The sequence below is a fragment of the Oncorhynchus gorbuscha genome, linkage group LG14 (assembly GCF_021184085.1).
Source record: "Oncorhynchus gorbuscha isolate QuinsamMale2020 ecotype Even-year linkage group LG14, OgorEven_v1.0, whole genome shotgun sequence".
Classification (NCBI taxonomy): Eukaryota; Metazoa; Chordata; class Actinopteri; order Salmoniformes; family Salmonidae; genus Oncorhynchus; species Oncorhynchus gorbuscha.
The window spans coordinates 25582685-25606530 of NC_060186.1; the positions used below are offsets into that span (position 1 = coordinate 25582685).

General features: G+C 45.2%; 1 protein-coding gene across 2 annotated transcripts; it reads right to left on the reverse strand.

Moving 5' to 3' along the window:
* Positions 1–21: 21 nt before the first annotated feature.
* Positions 22–19226, reverse strand: LOC123994691 (transportin-3-like). 2 transcript variants are annotated; one of them, XM_046297593.1, is made up of 23 exons: positions 18953–19226; positions 14054–14254; positions 13638–13711; positions 13212–13368; positions 12548–12691; positions 12039–12214; positions 11700–11838; positions 11477–11623; positions 11168–11275; positions 10969–11060; positions 10677–10816; positions 10115–10306; positions 7838–7929; positions 7597–7673; positions 7365–7425; positions 6974–7114; positions 5102–5218; positions 4919–5013; positions 4524–4680; positions 4108–4275; positions 3622–3734; positions 1361–1452; positions 22–1218 (listed from the first exon to the last, which is right to left on the reverse strand). In XM_046297593.1, exons 1-22 carry the CDS (start codon positions 19064–19066, stop codon positions 1392–1394), a joined length of 2766 nt encoding a protein of 921 aa, XP_046153549.1. In that variant the 5' UTR covers positions 19067–19226; the 3' UTR covers positions 22–1218; positions 1361–1391. The 2 variants fall into 2 exon arrangements, with proteins under 2 accessions (XP_046153549.1, XP_046153548.1); XM_046297592.1 differs by having other exon boundaries at positions 10115–10324.
* Positions 19227–23846: the final 4620 nt, after the last annotated feature.

A 23846-nucleotide genomic window follows, 5' to 3' on the forward strand; every position in this document is an offset into this window, starting at 1 on the left:
GTTTGACTTGAACACAGACCAGGTTGTATTGTGGACATGATCCAAAACATGGACTTGGCAATGAGGGTGAACCAGTCAGCAAATTACCCTTGGAAGGGTGGTGAGTGACATGGACTTCTACATGCAGTCACTGGAAATTTTGATTGTGAATGGGATCGAAAAGTAGGGGCTTGTTAACATGTGTACGGTATGGTTGCATGTGTGGAAATGTCTCTGGATGTTGCATGTCGGCATCTGTCTGGAAATTTAAGTAGAACACAACACCTAAAAGTGTGTACGCGTGTCTGACAGACAGCAGTGGCCTTGCAACAAATTACACCTTGGCTAACTGGTTTCTGCCAGAGGATGAGTGGGGTTGTGGGTCTGCGATGAACAAATGTCTAAACTCTAAAACATGATACACAGACAAGGGCACGTTTGTTCCTCACTGTCGTTTTTATTGTTCACAACATGACGGTGTCTGCCTATCCATGAATGGACGATGCCAGTGGGAAAAAAAAAAAAAAAACTATTTGCCAGAGTCCCACTCGACCTGTCACAACTCTCCTTCCCTGGCAATAGAGAACAGTAAAACTCCAGCCAACACGTTTAAAAAGGTCAAAGGTGACGCCAAATCTCCCAGCATTCCCTTCAACCATTTCCTAAATTCCTCCACAAGGCAGTGGTGGCCAATTTGTGAAGGGCATCGTGGGTTTGCTATTTATTTTTCTATATGGCACCGACAGCAAGACCATGTTAAAGTTCTAAAGACACATCCATGAAAATAAATCATTTCTCAATTTAAAAACGTACAAGTCTTTTTGATGCATTATGATTTGCAACCAGGCACATCCTTTGTTTTTTCCCTTCCCCTCTTGTTCTTTTTGAAGATGGATCCAGAACTAATCCCATTCCATTTCTTTGAGTCGGTGAATTCTCGTTCCTCATTGGACATGCCCTCCTGCCCTGCCCCCTTTCAACCCTCATGCCACCTGTTACTGTGGCGACAGTGAGGCAGGGGAGCGGAAGGGGGGCGTCTCTTCTCACACAGCCAAAGTCGAAGGCGCGTTTCGTTTACGGGTTCACCCTGTCACTCCAATCCTTGCGATGCGTCTTGATTGGCTTTCCACAGTGCCAAGTCCCGCCCGTCTGTCCAGTAGGAGATCCCTTTAGATTCTCGTCTGCTGCGGTCTTCAGCCTCTTTGCCGTCACCTCTGAATGTTCGCCAAAATATTTAACCTGAGGAAGAAAAACAAAGGCGATCTTACTGACACTACCAACGTAAATACGATCAGATGTTGTTTTTGGAACCATCTAAAAGACATGGCACCAGAAGAGTCTGTCGATCCTAGTGTGGGGGCTGTTTGGGTTGATGCTGTACCTGGTGTTCTGGCAGAGCTCTTTGGGCGTGGCTATCGGAACAATCTGGTGAACTCCCGGATAGCCCAGCACACCTGCTTACACTCCTCTGCACTGGATCGTTGGACAGATTGAGAAAGAGCAACGTTATTAATTTGGTACATTTACATGTTAAAGGTTATTTCAAATGAAATTTTAAAAGAAAAGGTCATTGAACATTCAGGCTTGCCATTTAGTCAAGGTCACTTTATATTAATCTGAACTGAAATGAACCCATGTCTAGCCTGCAGTTTGTCTCACAAGACTCCTACTGTGAACAAGGTGCTCCCTCAGAAATACTATTGGATTCCTGCTTACAAGCCAAATTAAAGCAGGAGGCACCAGTGACTATATCAATAAAAAAAAGAGGTCAGATGAAGCAGATGCTCAGCTACAGGACTGTTTTGCTAGCACAGACTGGAATATGTTCCAGAATACCTTTAATGGCATTGAGTAGTACACCACATCTGTCATTGGCTTCAATGACGTCATCCTCACAGTGACCGTACATGCATACCCCAACCAGAAACCATGGATTACAGGCAGCATCCGCACTGAGCTAAAGGCTAGAGCTGCCGCATTCAAGGAGCGGGACTCTAAACTGGAAGCTTAAGAGATATCCCGCTTTGCCCTCCGACAAACCATGAAACAGGCAAAGCATCAATACAGGACAAAGATCGGGTCGTTCTGCACAGTCTCGGACACTCGTCGGATGTGGCAGGGCCTGCAAACCATTACAGACTACAAAACAGAAGCACAGCCTACTGGACGAGCTAAACTGCTTCGAGGCAAATAATACTGAAACATGCATGAGAACACCAGCTGTTCCGGGAAGACTTGATTCACAAGGCCGCAGGCCCAGGCGGATTACCAGGACGTGTACTGCGAGCATGCGCTGACCATGACTGCACAGCCAGGCAAGACTCCAACACCATCATTAAATTTACCGATGACAACAGTGGTAGGCCTGATCACTGACAACAAGACAGCCAATAGGGAGGTCAGTGACCTGGCCGTGTGGTGCAAGGACAACCTCTCCAACTTGATCAAGACAAAGGAGATGATTGTAGACGACAGGAAAATGAGGGCCAAGCACGCCCCCATTCTCATCGACGGGGCTGCAGTGGAGCAGGTTGAGAGCTGCAAGTTCCTTGGTGTCCACATCATCAAACTAACATGGTCCAAGCACACCAAGACAGCCGTGAAGCGAGCGCAACAAAACCTACCCCCCCCCCCCAGAAGACTGAAAAGATTTGGCATGGGTCTTCAGATCCTCAAAAGGTTCTCCAGCTGCACCATTACTGCCTGGTATGGTAACTGCTCGGCCTCCGACCACAAGGCACTACAGAGGGCAGTACATCACTGGGGCCAAGCTTCCTGCCATCCAGGACCTCTATACCAGGCGGTGTCAGAGGAAGGCCCTGAAAATTGTCAAACACCCCGGCCACCCTTGTCATAGACTGTTCCCTCTGCTACCACACTGCAAGCGGTACCGGAGCGCCAAGTCTAGGTCCAAGATTCTTCTGAACAGCTTCTACCCACAAGCCTCCTGAACATGCCCTCCTCTCCCCACTGCCACTCTCTGTTATTATCTATGCATAATCACCAACTCTACCTACATGTACATACTACCTCAACCAACCGGTGCCCCCCACATTGACTCTGTACCGGCACCCTCCTGTATATATTGTTTTTTTTTATTTTTTATGTACTGCTCCTCTTTAATTACATGTTACTTTTCTCTTATTCTTATCCATATTTTTTAAAACTGCACTGTCGGTTAGGGGTCGTAAGCATTTCAGTGTAAGGTCTACACCCGTTGTATACGGCGCATGTGACAAATCAGATTGGATTTTAGCCGTCATCTGAAGCGCCCATTCCCTCAGACACTGCGTGGGAGGGAGGGTGGAGCGCTGGAAAACTGGGGCAGGGAAGGGACACTTCTAGGCGAGCTTGAACTTGTGGCAGGGAATCCATGAGGTTTCCCTACTCCGGTTTCCCAGCGTTCCACTGGAGCAGCTTGTTTGAGCACGCCCAGTGACACGGGCTCTTCCCAGAGTCAGAACATCAACAGCTGACAGGGAGTCAACTACTACGCAGAGTTTCACCTGACATAACTCCTGAACCTACGAGGACAACAATGTGGCTAGTTGGATCATTTCTGGAAGGAATGCACCTGATGGGTACAACTGCACCAGATTACACTCGAGAAGCATGGAAGGCGCGTGGCTGTGATATGCTCACCTGGTGACCTGCTTGTGGAAGTCTGTGAGCTGTTTGTGTGTGACGGTCACCGCCCCGCCTGACGTCTCTTTAGGAAGCCCCTTCAGCGCGTTCTCCAGCCAGCGGCAGAACGTCTAGAAAACATGTCCGCAACGTTAAAAGCAATGCAATTGAAGCTTCTACAACACTTATCTCATGAGTGAAAGTGCTGTCATGCCAATGTCATTGGAAGTGTGTGTGAATATGAATTGTGGTCCCTGTTGAAAGATGTTCTCTTATCGCCATCTTGTGGTATGACAGCGAGCACCTGCTGAAGACACCAGTGTATGTGTACATTCAACTGCATATGTATTGTACAAGTACTGTCAGAACCGAAAGAGCTAAGTGTGTGTGTGTGTGTGTGTGTGTGTGTGTGTGTGTGTGTGTGTGTGTGTGTGTGTGTGTGTGTGTGTGTGTGTGTGTGTGTGTGTGTGTGTGTGTGTGTCAATGTACGTGTGAGAGACTCACCGGCCTGTCGAACACCATGATCTCCCAGAGCACCTCAGCCACATCGGGGAGCGTGTAAGGTGGCAGGCAGAAGCAGCATGTGTGCATGAGCTGGGTGACCAACTGCTGCCCGTGCTGCCCCATGGCCTGGCCTATTAGCTGCTTCCGCAGCTCAAAGTCATCCTCGTGCTGAAATGGGGGGGAAAAAACATGACATCTGACCGACTGTTGTTATTCAGAGGAGACTTGATTGATCATCAAACAGTGAATCCCCGTGTTTGATGGGACATGTTTGAGCAAGGCGAGGCACATATTTGCTCATCTTGATGACATAAGGAATCATTTGGGATACAAATATAATTATAGATCAGGGATTCTGTGCATTCTGCAACAGAGACGTCAAACTTGAAATAGATTGACTGTTGGGACTGACTCACGTCGTTGCTGACGCCCGTGTGGATGAGGTCTCTGACAAACTTCATGACGCTGCAGTTGGCATCCCGGTGGTCCAGTGTCGTGGCCGCGATGGCACACTGGATGATGTGGACGATGATGCCACTGCTGAGCAGGGTGATGGGACTACGCTGGACAAACCTGCAGAGAGAAGCGAGAGAGAGAGAGAGAGAGAGAGAGATGGGAAGACAGACATGTCAGAGAGAGAGAAAATCCTCTTTATAACCTGAATGCCGTAAAACAGGAATGCCAATGTCAGGTCCCCAGCAATGGTTAGGTTTCATTCCTGCCACTCAGACGAGACCCATTGAAAGTAAGTGAACTAATTATTTTGGAGGGAGAGGAGCAACAGTTTGAACTGTGTTCCAGTTGATCATACCTGGTAGCGAGTCTGAAGAGGTCATCTACTGTGTCTGGGTGGTTACGGAGGCCGTTGGTCTGCTCCAATAGCTGGAAGGTGGGCATACAAAGAGCCTACGGGTAGAGAGAAGGGACAAAGTCAGTTCAAAACCAATAACAACCAGAGTTCCACCGCCACTCTAGTGAACTATGCCTCCCCTACCTGCAGCATGTCCAGTAGACCTTGTCTGCAGCCCTCCTCCATGCCGTACTCATCCACCAGGATGCTGCCCAGATACAGGAAGCAGGAGTGGGGATACACCTGATACACACTGACCATCTGAAACACAACATCTTCACACCTGATACACGCATCTTTACACCTGGTACACACTGACCAGGGCTTGACATGAACTTTTGTGACTGAATCTGTACCTGTCCAAAAGCTCAGTCTGTGTGCCCCCCCCCTCCCTTCCACACAAAAAAAAATATAACACCAAGGCCAAAAAGTTTCTTGAAAATTGTGTTGTATCATGCAAGGAACCACTTCACAAAATAACATTCATTGTAAATCCCTGGTGTTGACAATGGAAGGCTGCTGGTCTCTGATCCCATGTATTATATGTCCTACCGTTGGGCCTTGAGCATCCCCCACAAAGTAGAAATACTGCACTGATGAGCTACTGGATAAAACACGTGGTTCATCAACCCTCCATCTGGAGAACTACTGGGGGTGCAGGATTTTGATTACAACCCTGCTCAAAACACACCACTCAGCTTATCAAGGACCTGTTGAGCAATGTGGTGTGTTCGAACAGGGAAGGAGCTAAACCCTGCACACCCAGTAGCTCTCCCAGATGAGGGTTGGCCACCCTGCAACATAACAATTACAACCAAATACTTTGTCTTTATAGAATAATTATCTTCATTCAATGAACCAGGGATTAAATGGTTATGGTGGGCGAGGTCGACAATTTAGAAGAAGTTAATCTATTTGTAAGGTTAAATGATTTAGTGTTCAGGGGAGATCTTGACAGCACATGAGTTACTTGTCCATTAGGCTATTCTAAGAATATTTGTTAGTATTGACCAGGGGAGAATCCTAGACAATTTTGAGCGAGTGAGACGGTTTTACAACTAGAGAATGCAGTATTGGTTTCATCAACTGCATGTTGGTCATTTGCCGTTATACCGAATTGCCAGTGGAAAGTTATTTTAGGACATCAGACATGACATTTGATGCATGCTAATAGTTAATATAGTTAACTAGCGAGATTCAAATTAAAAACATTGTATGCGGTTTGGCTGGTTATCTAGACTGTCTTTTGCATATCATCATTTACCTGCGGCGCAAAATGTCACCCTCCCTCCCTCATCCGGAAACTGGCACACAGCTGACAGACACCATTACTTTACCAGGATTCTTGTTACTGACCAAACATTTGCTATAACTGGGCAAATAGCTCAGTAGCTATTATCAACAAATGTTCTAACGCGGCTCGCTTTGACCTCAAAAACACACCTCGTGACTGCATGACTGAAAGAGCACTTTGCCTGTCGGTGCAGGCCTACAATAATTAAAGAGTTCTCCGACGTCTCTGCAGAGATTGGGAGGACAATGAGCAAAATATGGTAGCCGGATGACAGTAATCAAATTATGATCGAAGTAACCCAATTGTTTCATAGTGATTGTTTTCACTCGTCAATTCAGACCATTTTAAATCTGCTCGTCCGAATGTTTTTTGGTTTTTCTTAACTTTCCCCTGAGCAAGCAGACAAGCGTTAATGTTAAGTTCCGCTGACCATCTGAAAACGCACACATTATATTAAAGGACCTATACTAGAGTAAAAAATTCCAGTAAATTCCCAGAAATCTAGATTCAAGAGAGAATCATCAGAAAGCCAGGGAATCCCACCAACCCAGGAGTTTGGAAAAGACAACCCTATACTGTACATTCAGCCTAACTGTCAGTCACCAGCTGCCCTGGGCTCAACCCGGTGGCAAAGGATTTTGTATACACAAATAACAGACGCCAACCAAGATTTATCCATCTGTATATGGGGCGTATCGTGAACCAAACACAGGCACACGCACCTGTGTGACGAGTGGCTGTAGTAGAGAGGCAGAGCCCTTGCCCACACAGCGCACAGCAAACCGCAGGCAGCGACAACAGCGCTCCACGATGCGGTTATCAGCCTGGTGTGTGTTCAGAGTCTCTGATAGGACCGGCCAGATCTACAGAGAACCAAGGAAACACCCAATGTAGATTTAGCATGAGAAGCTGCGGGAATGACTGTACTCAATCATGGCCTCAAGTTGAAGTTAAAATCTGCAAGGGAGAGAAGCATCAGGGTAGTTGAGCGCCAGAATAGCCCCAAGTCGAATTAATGGGTTGAACAAAGCAGGTTGTATGCAATGGTAGCTTTGTCCAAACACCCCAAAAATTGCTATAAAAATCTAGAGGGTAAAAAAACAGTTGCTTTACCTCCTGGATAACTTTCTGACATGGGTGTGTCTGTCCATTCTCTACGATGGGGTTTGTGTGTCTGGGGGGGGGGGGGGGGGGAAACGTTAAGATGAACATTTCTGCTTAAAATATTAAACAACCAACCCAAATCATCACATCTGTATAGCGGCCATATAGCTACATAAGACATGACCTGTGCAACCAGGATATGTATATATAGTATAATGTGTTATAAATGGGTTGAGCGTACCGGAAGATGACGGCTAGTCTGTCCAGCCAGACAGTGGGGTCAGCAGCTTTCCCATTCCTGGGGTCCTGAGAGAGAAGCTGAGGATAAGAGACAAACAAGCAAAGCTGTTGGTATCACACAAAAACCCAATCCACAAAACTGTTACACTACAATAGTTTTACTGTTACACTACAATAGTGTTACACAATTCTACTAAGGTACCTCATACACACAACCAAAAACGGCAGAACAACACACACACCTTTTTGAGGGCCATGACCTGCACAGCACACAGGTCACTCAAACACTCAGCGATCTTCTCCAGGGGCAGGCGAGCCAGGACCAGGGCTGTACCTGCAAGGTAAAACAACCAGCATTACCACGGTGACAGAGCAAGACCACCGTTTCATACAAATCCACCTCGGCAGGCAATCAAACAAAAAGACAAACAGGAACGTCGAGTCCAAAGAGAACAAATTGCCGACAGATATGGACCAGCAAGTGAGAGACATTCGTAAAAACAAGAGATTGAAAGTGAGAGACATTCGTAAAAACAAGAGATTGAAAGTGAGAGACAGAATAGAGAAGGAGCGGAGCAGAAAGGGTGTCGTGGTACGCTGACATGTTCGTTTAAATCTGCAACTCTCGCCAATGGGGCTGTAGTGGAGCAGGTTGAGAGCTTCAGGTTTCTTGGCGTCCACATCACAAACAAACGATCCAAGACACACCAAGACAGTTGTGAAGAAACACCTTTTACCCCTCAGGAAACTGGGAAGATTTGGCAAAAGGTTCTACAGCTGCACCAGAAAGCACTGGTTGTATCACCTGCGCACCATCCAACCACAAGGCACTACAGAGGGTACATCACTGGGGCCAAGCTTCCTGCCATCCAGGATCTCTATACCAGGCGATGTCAGAGGAAGGCCATAAAAATATATATATATATAATTGCCAAGGGCTCCAGCCATCCTAGTCATAGAATGTTTGCTCTGCTACCGCACGGCAGGCGGTACCGGAGCTCCAAGCCTAGGTCAAAAAGGCTTCTAAACAGCTTCTACCCCCCCCAAGCCATTAGACACCTTAACATCTAATCAAATGTCTACCGGACTATTTGTATTTTCCCCACCCCATCTTTACACAGCTGCAACTCTATCCCTGCAGTGTCACTTTACCCCTACCTACATATTATCTCGACTAACCGGTGCCCCTGCACATGGACTCTGTACCACAACCCCCTATATATATACATATATATATATATATATATATAGTCTCATTACTGTTATTTTATTGTTATATTGCTATTTTTTCTTAAACTACATTGTTTGATAAGGGCTTGTAAATAAGCATTTCACACCCGTTCGTTGTATTCGGCGCATGTAAAAAATTAAATTTGATTGGATTTTTGATCCCTGCACAGCCTCAGGATATAGATCCTTTTTCGAAGATGTTCAAACCTCGAATTATGATAAATGCATATTAAAAATGAAATACATCTTTAACATTACTGGGTATTTTACCAATAAAATGGTCTGACAGTGAAGTGGAAATCCTCTGTATTCATATCCCAAAATAAATAATTCTCACTACAATAGAAAGTTACTCAAATTAGAGAAGATCTTGCTACCATGGAAAGGACAACACCTGTCTATTTGAGGAGAAATAAGTATAAAAACACCCAATTAATTATTTAGTCATGTCCCAGTTGACCTTTTTACTCATGGCCCTACCTACACTCAATGACTTTTTATTTGATTTTTTATTATTATTCAACTTCATTTGGAACGGGCCTATTTGTATAAATAAATACAAATTAGGAAGGCAGAAATGACCATATATTAAAGCATTGGACCTCTCACTTCCGGCATACAAAATCTATACTTATACCCGAACTGGTTCTCTAGCAGATTAGTAAGAATGGCTCACCCAGTGTTCAAGAATGACCTTTTTTTTTTAATCTTCATTCAGATTACAACTTCACACTTTCGGATATTTTTAAAACAAGACATAGAAAGCTGGTTTCAATTTCGGTTTAATCCACCAGAAAAGACAGAACAAATATTTCATCGTTTTGATGTCTTCACCATTATTCTACAATGTAGAAAATAGTCCAAATAAAGAAAAACCCTTGAACAAGTAGGTGTCCAAACATTTGACTGGTACTGTATGTAAGTGCATATATGGCAACTAGAAGTCCAAACGGGATGATCTTCAGAGATAGATGGGAGGGGTTGAGGGTAGCTGAAGGATGGGACTGAAAAACAAACTAAGCAAAAGGTCATGTAAAATATATTGTGTCCGTAAAAGGTTAACAGTATGTATAAGCTGGAAGTAGAAGCCTAAGTATCGTTGTCCATTAATTTACTACAATTAGGGGAGGGGTGGTAGGGTTAGGGGAAAATATACATACAAAATAAAGTGGGGGATTGAAAAGACAGACAATTACACAGATAGATTGTGGCTTCTATCTGCAATATTAGATCTGATCTACACCTTAATTTTTATGTTAAAAAAATAAATAAGTGTGGCATAAGGTTACCTTTGAGGAGGCCTACGGCGGCTTCGGTCGTCAGGGCGAAGGAGTCGAGGGCACGGGCGATGTCCAGCAGGCCCTGGAAGTGCTGGGCCATGTGGTCCCGACACACAGAGCAGATGTTATGGATAGCCTTGGCCGCCACGGAAGCCAGGGTCTTCTCCCTCAGGCCCTTCATCAGGTAGTTCAGCACGGGGTCTGTGACATAGAGCGGGGCTAAGGTCATGCACACATCCAGAGTGCGCAGCCAACAGAGGCGCACAGACAGAGGCGCACAGACAGAGGCGCACAGACAGAGGCGCACAGACAGAGGCGCACAGACAGAGGCGCACAGACAGAGGCGCACATTCGTAACACAGCAGGGACATAACAAAACAGAGTGACAGGCATTTGACACAGGAAGGAACAAGGAATGGAAAAATAACAAAGAAAAATGACAAGGAAATAGAGACGAGTTCAAAACGAGGGGCACACACACACACACACGAAGATGAACCTCTAAATTGATGAACTCAATCACTCAGGACCCGAGCTAAGATATTGACCGTAGCGTGACGACTGAGCCTACCTAGGAACCGCGGGTTGCGGTCAACGACCTCGCTCATCTCCCCCACCAGCTCAATGCTGGTGTAGCGCACGGCGATATGGACAGTCTCTGGCAGCAGCACCACCTGCTCTAACACCTCTGTCAGGGTGGGGTTGTTCTCACTGACAGGGGGGGAAGCATTAACACGTTACACACAAACACCTTGGGGGAAGGATATACAAATCAACAAGTCGCTGTACACATTCTACACAGTGGGGAAGCGATTTAGTCATAGCACATCATTACTCATTAACAGAACGAAGAGGACACTCACGGGTCTACACTCTTGGCGATGGCGGCCATGATGAAGAGAACAGCCTCAGTCACCTCCCAGGGAGGGTTCCCTTCTTTTAGAGTGGAGTACAACTGATAGAGCAAGAGGGAGGAAAGGAGAGAGGGGGGGGGTCAGTATAGTTTGTCATTTGCCTTAATAACGTCATCTGAACTTGTAATTTCCAAAAAAAGGTAGCTACCTGGGAGAAACATTCCATGGAGCCCACAAGGAAAATGACATCCTTCACAAGATCAGACACCCTCATCCTGAACTCCCCAAAGTCATCAGTATCTTCTGGGATGCCCTCCTGTGGATCAACACAAAAGTAGAGAAAAGGGAATGAATGATAGTGCCGCCAAAGTTAAATGATGTACTGAACTACTTAATGAGGTGCACATGGTTATGGGATTCTACAAATCAGATATGACACCAGAAGAGTATTGGGGAGTACGGTCGGCCTCACTGGAGTTGGTTAAGGACTCCTTGTCATGTGGTGGGTGGTCCTTACGTGGTCGGGGTCTAGTTGGCAGTGGCGGGCCAGGCCGTGCAGCAGTCTCTGGATATAGGGTCTGAAGATGCCGTGGAGGGCAGGGTCGTTGGTCTTATACAGGTTCTCTCCCAGACGATACCAGAAGTTAAAGGAGATCTCCACGACCTGAGATGAACCAGAAGAGAACTTGAAATCCACCCAAAGCAACAGAGTGTGTGTGCGCGCTCGTGTGTGTGTGTACCTCATATTGAGGGTGTCCTGCACAGATGAGCAGTAGCTCAAGCGTCCGCAGGTCTCCCATGCCCTGGCCTGGACTCCTGACTGTCGTCTCCAGAAACGTCTCACACAACTCAGTGAAGATCCTACAGTAATTCAACACTCTGAGAACAAAAGGAGAAGAGACTTGTGGATAAAAGTGATCATCACTCTTTTCTTCCACACAGAGGACAGCAGAGAAGAGACAGAAGAGCTCATCATCAAGAGCAATGGAGAGGAGGGATAGATTTGGGGCAGGAAGGGGTGTGGTGATTGGATAGGCGATCTTGGTGTACGTATGATAAGGAGAGTCGCGCGTTCGTACTTGTCGAGGTCCTCCCGTGCCACGGCCATGTGGTAGGCTGTCTCCAGCGTGAGGACGCCCTGGAAGAGCTGCTGGGCCAGGGGCATGTGCGTGTCCACGTTCTCGATGGCGTACAGCGCTGAACACACACAGTCGGACGCGGCCTCGTGCAGGTTGGTGGACGTCTCGTCTCTCTGCTGCCAAACAGACAGACAAAAAAGAGAGAGAACAGTCCATCAGAGAGATGTTCCGGCTGAAAAACATAAACCATGAACTGTGCATACAAGCATTCTAAACCAGCAGAAATTATTGCCCCCCCTCCAATCCCCCCCATGGTTGTTGCATAAGTAAGGGTTAGGAACAAATACCGCTAGTGTTTTCAATAGACTTTGGGAGTATCCTAAAAGTTGTTTGTTTTCGGGAGTGTGTCACTAGCACTGTTAATTTGTGATTCCAAAATGCGATGAGAGAGAGCGAGAGAAAGCCGGACAAACAGGGAGAGAAAGAAAGAGACCGAGACACGGACATACCAGCACTTGGAAAAGGACCATGAGGAGCTGGTTGTTGGCCATAAAGTTGCTGTCCAGGACTCCCAGGTTGAACCAGCTGCCCAGACAGCGGAACACCTTGATCAGCATTTTCTCATTGCTGCCAGACTTCTCCACACACGTCATCTGTAGACAGAGTGACAACACACACACACGCGCTAACACAGACCCTTATCAAAACCACAATGCTATGTCCAAAGCCAAATGCACCAGGAAGTTCACCCAACAAAATAGTCACGACAGGTGTAATCAATATTGACTCCAGGCAAATTGTTGATTGTAGGTTGATGTAACCCTCAACAGAAACAGTATAGTTCTGTTTGTTTTAGGAGGACAACTCCTACATTCTTACACTTAATCCTCACAAACATCTACAGGCAACCTTGGACATTCTGCAGAGAAAGATATACTACAAAGTGAGCGGTTCAGTTTGTCCCTCTTAAGGTAGTAGTTGAATAGCTTTGTGATAATGAGGCTGTACACCCCAGGGTTTTAAATTGAGATGATGAACCCATGGGAGGTCTGCATATCCAGTAAGGGGGAGTGGTGGCGGGTGCTCTAGTTTAGACCAGCTTAATCAGGTGGGTAAAATAGGCTAGTATGTGAGAGTGTTGGCAAGAGAAAGAGGAATGGATAGAACTCTCACCAGTAGGGTGACCACAGTACTGGAGTAATAGGCCAGGTCCTCGATGATCTCTGTCCTGCGATTGGCTCCGATGCGTAGGGAGCGGCTGTGGACCTCCTCGGGGAGCACTGTAAGGATCTCTATCAGAAACGTCATGGAGCTGACGTCATTGCTATACCTGAGGAAAAAGAGAGAGACGAAGAGAGAAAGAGGGGCAAGGAGAGTGGGAGGAGAGACGGCAGCAGTCGGTTATGAGAAAAATTAGCATGAAGGAGATGTATTTTAAGCTTAATGTCACCTCAAACATACCACCTCATCAACTGTTTTCAATAGAATTCAACTTTATAGAACTCCCTACAGCGGTCTAATATCCCGTAAATCTTGCATTCTGTTATCCACAGCTGTGATCCGAGATGGGTGGTTGAGCGCTAATGGGAGGGGTCATACTTTTCAATGAGGGTGTGGACACAGCCCTTCCAGGAGGCCATCTGTAGGGCGAGGTCTGCAATGGCCAGAGCGAGCTGAGAATGGGACAAGAGAAATGAGACAAGCAACCAGGAAGAACTTGTAAGGATTAGAGCATCTTAATGCCACGTAATATTGTACTTGTTAAATTGTACCACAGCTACTCCTCTGTAGTGGTACATTGGGGTAAATGCTAGATTTCTATTGTGCATTGCTAATCCTTTTGGGACATTTAGATGGGCAGTGGGACATTCCCTGAGGACATTCTAGGAGCATAAAGTCTGCAGACAGAAATCAAAGTCATCCTGGAGTTTCAGTGGTCACTGTGACAGGGTGGACAATAATTGGATGGGAAGGGCGTTACCCCAAGTTACGTCAATGGGCGAGGCGGCCGTTACCTGGGTGACGATGATGGGGGAGAGGTCTTTGAGGCTCTGTATGTGTGAGAGCAGGGAGTCTCGGAGGGCGATATGGGTCTCTGGGGGAAGCTCAAAGAACGACATCTGGATCTTCATCTTCATGGTCTGGGCGGCAAAGTAACAAGATTCCACATCCTGTTTCAGCTGGAGGAGCTGGTCTGCCAACTCCCACGCGTACATCTGCGGGGAGGGGAGACAAGTTAGCGCCACCAACTTTATTCAGACAGTACTACCTGATACACTTGTGTGCATCAGGTAGTTGTGAAATTGTTAGGTTATATTACTTGTTAGATATTACTGCATGGTCAAGCATTTTGCTACACTCACATTAACATCTGCTTGACCGTGTGTATGTGACAAATAAATATGATTTGAAGGTTACCGAAACAAGTCAAAAAACAGGATACTGGTATACCAGCCAGTTTTACACACACCGGCCTACACAGCTAAATGGTCTGTAAAGGATACCCAGGAACAATCAACTGACTAAACAGGGTGGAAAGGACACACATTGCTGCTTGTAGGACTTGTAATAAAATAGTTATAACATTCCTTTCTGTAATAACTGCTACAGTGGCAAATATGAAAATCAAATCTTATACCAAAATTAAACAAACCCCCACCTCATAGTTTGTTTACCCCCCATCATTGTTTGTTTGACACCCCCCCACCATTGCTTGTTTAACCCCCCCATCATTGTTTGTTTAACCCCCCCCCACCATTGTTTGTTTAACCCTCCCCCACCATTGTTTGTTTAACCCCCCCACCATTGTTTGTTTAACCCTCCCCCACCATTGCTTGTTTAACCCCCCATCATTGCTTGTTTAACCCCCCCATCATTGCTTGTTTAACCCCCCATCATTGCTTGTTTAACCCCCCCATCATTGCTTGTTTAACCCCCCATCATTGCTTGTTTAACCCCCCCATCATTGCTTGTTTAACCCCCCCCCCATCATTGTTTGTTTAACCCTCCCCATCATTGCTTGTTTACCCCCTCCCCCATCATTGCTTGTTTAACCCCCCCAATCATTGCTTGTTTAACCCCCCCCCCCAATCATTGTTTGTTTAACCCCCCCATCATTGTTTGTTTAACCCCCCCCATCATTGTTTGTTTAACCCCCCATCATTGTTTGTTTAACCCCCCCATCATTGTTTGTTTAACCCCCCCCCATCATTGTTTGTTTAACCCCCCCCATCATTGCTTGTTTAACCCCCCCATCATTGTTTGTTTACCCCCCCATCATTGCTTGTTTAATCCCCCCATCATTGCTTGTTTAATCCCCCCCATCATTGTTTGTTTGACCCCCCATCATTGTTTGTTTAACCCCCCATCATTGTTTGTTTAACCCCCCATCATTGCTTGTTTAACCCCCCCATCATTGTTTGTTTAACACCCCCATCATTGTTTGTTTAACACCACCCCCCCATCATTGCTTGTTTACCCCCCCCCCATCATTGTTTGTTTAACACCCCCTCCCCCATCATTGTTTGTTTACCCCCCATCATTGTTTGTTTAACCCCCATCATTGTTTGTTTAACCCCCATCATTGTTGTTTGTTTAACCCCCATCATTGTTGTTTGTTTAACCCCCATCATTGTTGTTTGTTTAACCCCCCCATCATTGTTTGTTTAACCCCCCCATCATTGTTTGTTTACCCCCCCATCATTGCTTGTTTACCCCCCCATCATTGCTTGTTTAACCCCCCATCATTGTTTGTTTAACCCCCCATCATTGCTTGTTTAATCCCCCTCCCCCCATCATTGTTTGTTTGACCCCCATCATTGTTTGTTTAACCCCCCCATCATTGTTTGTTTAACCCCCCACCATTGTTTGTTTAACCCTCCCCCACCATTGCTTGTTTAACCCCCCCACCATTGTTTGTTTAACCCTCCCCACCATTGCTTGTTTAACCCTCCCCATCATTGCTTGTTTAACCCCCCCATCATTGCTTGTTTAACCCCCCCATCATTGCTTGTTTAACCCCCCCATCATTGCTTGTTTAACCCCCCCATCATTGCTTGTTTAACCCCCCCATCATTGCTTGTTTAACACCCCCCATCATTGTTTGTTTAACACCCCCCCCCATCATTGTTTGTTTAACACCCCCATCATTGTTTGTTTAAACCCCCCCCATCATTGCTTGTTTACCCCCTCCCCCATCATTGTTTGTTTAACACCCCCCCATCATTGTTTGTTTAACCCCCCCACATCATTGTTTGTTTAACCCCCCCCCACACACACACACACACTTGTCATCCCAGGACAGTCCCGTAATTTCAGGCCCATTTCAAGTGTCCCGACATTTCTTTCTACAAAAAAGGTATTTTTTGTCAGCAAGACACATTGTCAAAAAAGTGTCACAACAAAAAGTCCCTGTTCATCCACTCCATTAGCCCAGGCTATGACCCCCTAAACAGACACGATCCACACTGAAAAATAGACAAAACAGTTTGACAAAGAGCATATTTTCATCAGAATAATTAAGCATAGGCCTACTCACAAAACATATGTAATGGCTGTAATTCAACACCATGCAGTGTTCAATGTGGAATTGTTCATCCGTTTAGAAAATTACAAAGAACAGGCAGAATAAACTAAATCGAACATCTGTATATCGAAATGACAGATTTTGGTTTGTAACCCCGGAGAAAATAAAAGGCATTTCAACTAGCCACATTGAGCCCAGTTTCAAACGATCACTGAGAATAACTGTTTCAGACTTGAGATGCGCGTCACGTCTGTTATGTTACATCATGATTTTTTTACTATAAAATAAGCGTCGACTGTGATAAGGTCTCGAGAAATAAGCATTGTCTGCCAAATTAACAAAGCAAGGCTATGCAATTGCACAGCCATAGGCTTCTACAAGAAAGTGCCACTGCTGAAGTTACTGCCTTTTTGAAGACTGTTCCACAATATAATATAAATCAGTTGATATAAGGTTTCGTTAACTTGCAATAAATTGACAATATATATACACGGGGCAATTTAGCAATTAGGATTTATTATCTGTAATGTTATGATAAATTAGGCATTGTTGCGCAATGTCGGCATAGGCCTACAGGAAAAATGTGAACATTGTATTTATTGCATTTTTTAAAAATGAATATTTTTTCCCCATTCAAGAACTCAGAAAACAATAACGCGAGTACTCGAACAGTCAAAAAAAAATGAAATTCCCATCCTAGTAAATGGCTCACTATGCTTTACTTTCTCAATTCTGTGTCCCTACCGGCACAAAAATATTTCTAAACCCTAATCATGCAAAGACCCAAAGGGAGTAGGCCTATTTACAAATACAGTAGGCCAAATCAGATATCCTTCCTATGAGTTAATCATCAGGTGTCTTTAGCTAGCTGCCTTCATAGAGCTCTTGTTGCCTTAACCAACAGTTGGTCAGCTGTTAGATATTCTGGAGTATGGTATAAGGACTGTAAAGTATAACCTGGTAAAATGTGTATGAGAATTTATATTGCAAAGTTTAACAGCCAAGCCCCTTCCCTATTTGTCCCCAGTATGTCCTGGCAGCCAGGGTAAAAAAGCTGCTGACAGCACAGACCACATACAGTGCTCATCACTCGGATGGCTCCTGCTCTCCCAAATTAGACCGTTCAGATCCCCAAGTGCCAGCAAACTCAGGAAGTTGCTGGTGTCACAGTCTAACCTGTTTTAAAACGTGTTCAGCAACATTGCATTTTTTTTCTTAGAGAATCAATATTTGACTTTGTGAGGCCTTTCTGTGGGAACTGCATGATAGTGGGGGGAAAATTGCGTTTTTGAATCCAGTTACTCTCAATGCAACCTGCTGGCAGGTCGTTGTTATATAAATGATCACAGTAATAAATTAAAGTTGGTCGGAATTACGTAGCAGCAACATGTAGGTGGGCCGTATTTCAATCACCGATTGTCCGATGACAGACAATGATTGCATTTCCTGCAGGAGTCGAGGCAGTAACCAATGAATATGCGGAAACCAGACCGATGCAGCACCATGGGAGGAAGAAAAAAACAAACAGATGCGGAAATAATAAAGACGGCTAACGTTAACCAGCAGCACATACCATTTACCCAACAGTATCAACACAAATGGAAGTTGTTAGTGTAACTAGCCAAGTTAACGTTCGCCGACTGACTCAAAGCAAAAGCCTCCATGGCAATATCGTTAACCCGCTAACTTAGCTAACGTTATCTAGCGAGACAACACGCCCCTCCACTTAGCAATTTAGCCATATGTGGCTAGAACTGCAAGTTTGCTAGCAAGTATTGGACGCTATCATGGTAGCCACCCTCGCCTCGCGCTCTTCCTGTGCTCTGACCGGATAACGGCGCTGTCATTAGCGCGAGCTACATATTCTGTAAAAGACAGCTACTGTAGTTGGCTAGGGTTAACTAAACAACTAGCTAGCAAAAACTGGATGTTAACTAGTTATCTGCTGTGTGTGGCTAACTAGCTAGCATTTTCAAACACTATGGATCGTTTGACTACACGCGAGAAAAAGCTGGCTACTGTTTGCCTTCATTATCTTCGTTGCATCGAGAAATCCCCCATAGATTTATCCCCGTTTCCATTTGACAGTTACTAGCAGGCTAGCAGTAGAAAGGGGAACTGTGTGGCTAATGCTAACTAGTTCGTAATCTAACAAACTAGCTTGACTAAGCTAACTAGCTAATGCTATGCAATGTGTTGCGAGCGTGCGAATCTATGCTCATTCATTCGCTGTTGGGTTAGCATACACAAATCAAATGGTTTTAGATCACCACGGTATTACGCATTCTGATGCAATGTTTTGTTTTCGGCCTCACACGACCTGCCTAGCCATGTCTTGTTATAGGCCCATTCCAAGTCCCCCCCCTCCCCATTTCTCAAGTTTACTTACCGATCTCTGTAGCTCCCCCAGCCACACAGAGGCTCGCTCTTTGCCGGCGGGGTCCGGATCATGATAAAGAGCCTGAACAGCTTGATACACAAGTGCGACTGTCGGTTTCTCCATAGCGCTATGCTACGTTCCGGGTTACAGTTTAGGGTAAATGCGAAGGCGCTACAAGTTCCACAGTTTATGTTCAGACGGGGTAATATTTATTCGTTAGTTGTGCTCGCTGTTCCGACCGCCATCTCAATCGCACACAGGCTCCCCGTGTGTGTCACCGACAAACGCCCCCGTCTAGAAATACAGTTACAGGAACTAAAAGCTATACTTCACATATTCGGGGGACACAATGGGTCTCTTTTACTGTTATTGTAAAACAAGTTGTAAAAACGAGAAACACCATATCAATGTAATTGAATTCATAGTTACAATGTATAACCATGTAGCTAGGCGGTATGTATATTTATTTTGTAAGAGAACCCCAATATACACTGAAAGACCACTAGATGTCAGCAAAGCGCATGATTTACAACAGTTGTTCTCAAACTGGGGTACATGTAGTAAAAATACCTATTCATCTGTGCTTGGAGTACCTACCTGGTCTATCCACAGGAGGTGTTTGGGAATATGCATGATGACATTTGCTTAACTATCAAAAGGACATGAGGGGGTACTTCAGTTCAGACTGAGTGAAATGTGGTTATAGTAACCAAAAAAAGGTTGAAAACTACTTACAGCAATGAACCAGATATATCAAATCAAATGTTATTGGTCACATACACATGGTAAGCAGATGTTAATGCAAGTGTAGAAAAATGCTTGTGCTTCTAGTTCCAACAGTGCAGTAATATCTAACAATTCCCCAACAACTGCCTAATACACACAAATCTAAAGGGGTGAATGAGAATATGTACATACAGTGCCTTGCGAAAGTATTCGCCCCCCTTGAACTTTGCGACCTTTTGCCACATTTCAGGCTTCAAACATAAAGATATAAAACTGTATTTTTTTGTGAAGAATCAACAACAAGTGGGACACAATCATGAAGTGGAACAACATTTATTGGATATTTCAAAATTTTAACAAATCAAAAACTGAAAAATTGGGCGTGCAAAATTATTCAGCCCCCTTAAGTTAATACTTTGTAGCGCCACCTTTTGCTGCGATTACAGCTGTAAGTCGCTTGGGGTATGTCTCTATCAGTTTTGCACATCGAGAGACAGAATTTTTTCCCATTCCTCCTTGCAAAACAGCTCGAGCTCAGTGAGGTTGGATGGAGAGCATTTGTGAACAGCAGTTTTCAGTTCTTTCCACAGATTCTCGATTGGATTCAGGTCTGGACTTCTGGCCATTCTAACACCTGGATATGTTTATTTTTGAACCATTCCATTGTAGATTTTGCTTTATGTTTTGGATCATTGTCTTGTTGGAAGACAAATCTCCGTCCCAGTCTCAGGTCTTTTGCAGACTCCATCAGGTTTTCTTCCAGAATGGTCCTGTATTTGGCTCCATCCATCTTCCCATCAATTTTAACCATCTTCCCTGTCCCTGCTGAAGAAAAGCAGGCCCCAACCATGATGCTGCCACCACCATGTTTGACAGTGGGGATGGTGTGTTCAGGGTGTTGCTTTTACGCCAAACATAATGTTTTGCATTGTTGCCAAAAAGTTCAATTTTGGTTTCATCTGAAAAAGAGCACCTTCTTCCACATGTTTGGTGTGTCTCCCAGGTGGCTTGTGGCAAACTTTAAACACTTTTTATGGATATCTTTAAGAAATGGCTTTCTTCTTGCCACTCTTTCATAAAGGCCAGATTTGTGCAATATACGACTGATTGTTGTCCTATGGACAGAGTCTCCCACCTCAGCTGTAGATCTCTGCAGTTCATCCAGAGTGATCATGGGCCTCTTGGCTGCATCTCTGATCAGTCATCTCCTTGTATGAGCTGAAAGTTTAGAAGGACGGCCAGTTCTTGGTAGATTTGCAGTGGTCCGATACTCCTTCCATTTCAATATTATCGCTTGCACAGTGCTCCTTGGGATGTTTAAAGCTTGGGAAATGTTTTTGTATCCAAATCCAGCTTTAAACTTCTTCACAACAGTATCTCGGACCTGCCTGGTGTGTTCCTTGTTCTTCATGATGCTCTCTGCGCTTTTAACGGACCTCTGAAACTATCACAGTGCAGGTGCATTTATACGGAGACTTGATTACACACAGGTGGATTGTATTTATCATCATTAGTCATTTAGGTCAACATTGGATCATTCAGAGATCCTCACTGAACTTGTGGAGAGAGTTTGCTGCACTGAAATTAAAGGGGCTGAATAATTTTGCACGCCCAATTTTTCAGTTTTTGATTTGTTAAAAAAGTTTGAAATATACAATAAATGTCGTTCCACTTCATGATTGTGTCCCACTTGTTGATGATTCTTCACAAAAATATACAGTTTTATATCTTTATGTTTGAAACCTGAAATGTGGCAAAAGGTCGCAAAGTTCAAGGCACTGTATAAGTATATGGATGAGCGATGGCCGAGCGGCATAGGCAAGGTGCAGTAGATGATATAAAATACATTATATACATAATATATATAATAATATATGCCATTTAGCAGACGCTTTTATCCAAAGCGACTTACAGTCATGTGTGCATACATTCTACGTATGGGTGGTCCCGGGGATCGAACCCACTACCCTGGCGTTACAAGCGCCATGCTCTACCAACTGAGCTACAGAAGGACCACATGTGATATGAGTAATGTAAGATATGTAAACATTATTAAAGTGGCATTATTTAAAGTGTCATTGTTAAAAGTGACTAGTAATCCATTTATTAAAGTGTCCAGTGATTGGGTCTCAATGTAGGCAGTAGCCTCTCTGAGTTAGTGATTGCTGTTTAGCAGTCTGGTGGCCTTGAGATAGAAGCTGTTTCTCAATCCCTCGGTCACAGCTTTGATGCACCTGTTCTGACCTCGCCTTCTGGATGATAGTGGGGTGAACAGGCAGTGGCTCGGGTGGTTGTTGTCCTTGATGATCTTTTGACCTTCCTGTGACATCGGGTACTGTAGGTGTCATGGAGGGAAGGGAGTTTGCCCCCGGTGATGCGTTGTGCAGACCACACCTCCCTCTGGTTGGCCTTGCGGTTGAGGGTGCAGTTACCGTACCAGGCTGTGATACAGCCCGACAGGATGCTCTCGATTGTGCATCTGTAAAAGTTTGTCAGGATTTTGGATGACAAGCCAAATTTCTTCAGCCTCCTGAGGTTGAAGAGGCGCCGTTGAGCCTAATTCACCACACTGTCTGTGTTGGTGGACCATTTCAGTTTGTCTGTGATGTGTACACCCAGGAACTTAAAACGTTTCATCTTCTCCACTGCTGTCCCTTCGATGTGGATAGGGGGGTGCTCCCTCTGCTTTTTCCTGAAGTCCACCATCATCTCCTTTGTTTTGCTGACGTTGAGTGAGAGGTTGTTTTCCTGACACCACACTCCGAGTGCCCTCACCTCCTCCCTGTAGGCTGTCTCGTTGTTGTTGGTGATCAAGCCCATTACTGTTGTGTCGTCTGCAAACTTGATGATTGAGTTGGAGGCGTGCATGGCCACGCAGTCGTGGGTGAACAGGGAGTACAGGAGAGGGCTGAGCACACACCCCTGTGGGGCCCCAGTGTTGAGGGTCAGAAAAGTGAAGATGTTGTTTCCTACCTTCACCACCTGGAGGCGTTCCGTCAGGAAGTCCAGGACCCAGTTGCACAGAGAGGGGTTAAGACCCAGGCCCTCCAGCTTGATGATGAGCTTGGAGGTTACTATGGTGTTGAATGCTGAGCTGTAGTCAATGAACAGCATTCTTACATGGGTATTATTTTTTGTCCAGATGGGATAGGGCAGTGTGCAGTGCGATGGCAATTCCGTCATCTATGGACCTGTTGGGGCGGTCTGCAAACTGAAGTGGGTCTCGGGTGGCCGGTAAGGTGGTGGTGATATGATCCTTGACTAGCCTCTCAAAGCACTTCATGATGACAGAAGTGAGTGCTACGGGGCTGTAGTCATTTAGTTAAGTTATCTTTGCCTTCTTGGGTACAGGACCAATGCTAGCCATCTTGAAGCATATGGGGACAACATACTGGGATAGGGAGTGATTAAATATGTCCATAAACACACCTGCCAGCTGGTCTGCGCATGCTCTGAGGCTGCGGCTAGGGATGCCGCCTGGGCCAGTAGCCTTATGAGGGTTAACACGTTTAAATGTGGCTCATTACAGATTTGCTTCCTCCAAGCAGTTGTCAATAGTTGCACTGCAGGAGAGTAACCTGATGCAAAGGACCCCAAGCTTTTCCTGATCAGGTCACATGGTTAGAAAAACACCTGGCACTATAGGCATGCTTCATGGGTGTAAGTACACTACATGACCAACAGTATGTGGACACCTGCTCATCGAACATTTCATTCCAAAATCAAGGCCATTAATATGGAGATGGTCTTCCCTTTGCTCCTTTAACAGCCTTAACTCTTCTGGTAAGTCGTTCTACTTGATGTTGGAACATGTGGGGACTGGCTTCCATTCAGCCACAAGAGCATTAGTGAGGTTGGGCACGGCTGTTGGGTTACTAGGCCTGGCTCGCACTTAGTGTCCCAATTCATCCCAGAGGTGTTCGATAGGGTTGAGGTGCAGGCCAGTCAAGTTCTCGACAATCCATTTATGTATGGACCTCGCTTTATACACGGGGTGAATTGTCATGCTGAAACAAGAAAGGGCCTTCCTGATGAGGGAATTTAGATGTTTAAGGTAATGACTAAACTATTCCACCCTGAAACGTAATTCTAAGATTATGTAACAGATATAATGAATTAGAATGATAAACTTAAGTCCAATAAGGTTTGGTCAGACAAGTAGAAATGTGTGTGTGTG

What these genes read in the sequence shown, in the direction of transcription:
- LOC123994691 (XM_046297592.1), bottom strand. Translation starts at nt 19,066, where the DNA reads ATGGAGAAACCGACAGTCGCACTTGTGTATCAAGCTGTTCAGGCTCTT. An exon ending in CCCCCATCATCGTCACCCAG is followed by an intron (nt 13,712 to 14,053) that starts GTAACGGCCGCC and finishes TCCCATTCTCAG; the next exon opens with CTCGCTCTGGCCATTGCAGA. An exon ending in GTACTGTGGTCACCCTACTG is followed by an intron (nt 12,692 to 13,211) that starts GTGAGAGTTCTA and finishes CTCTGTCTACAG; the next exon opens with ATGACGTGTGTGGAGAAGTC.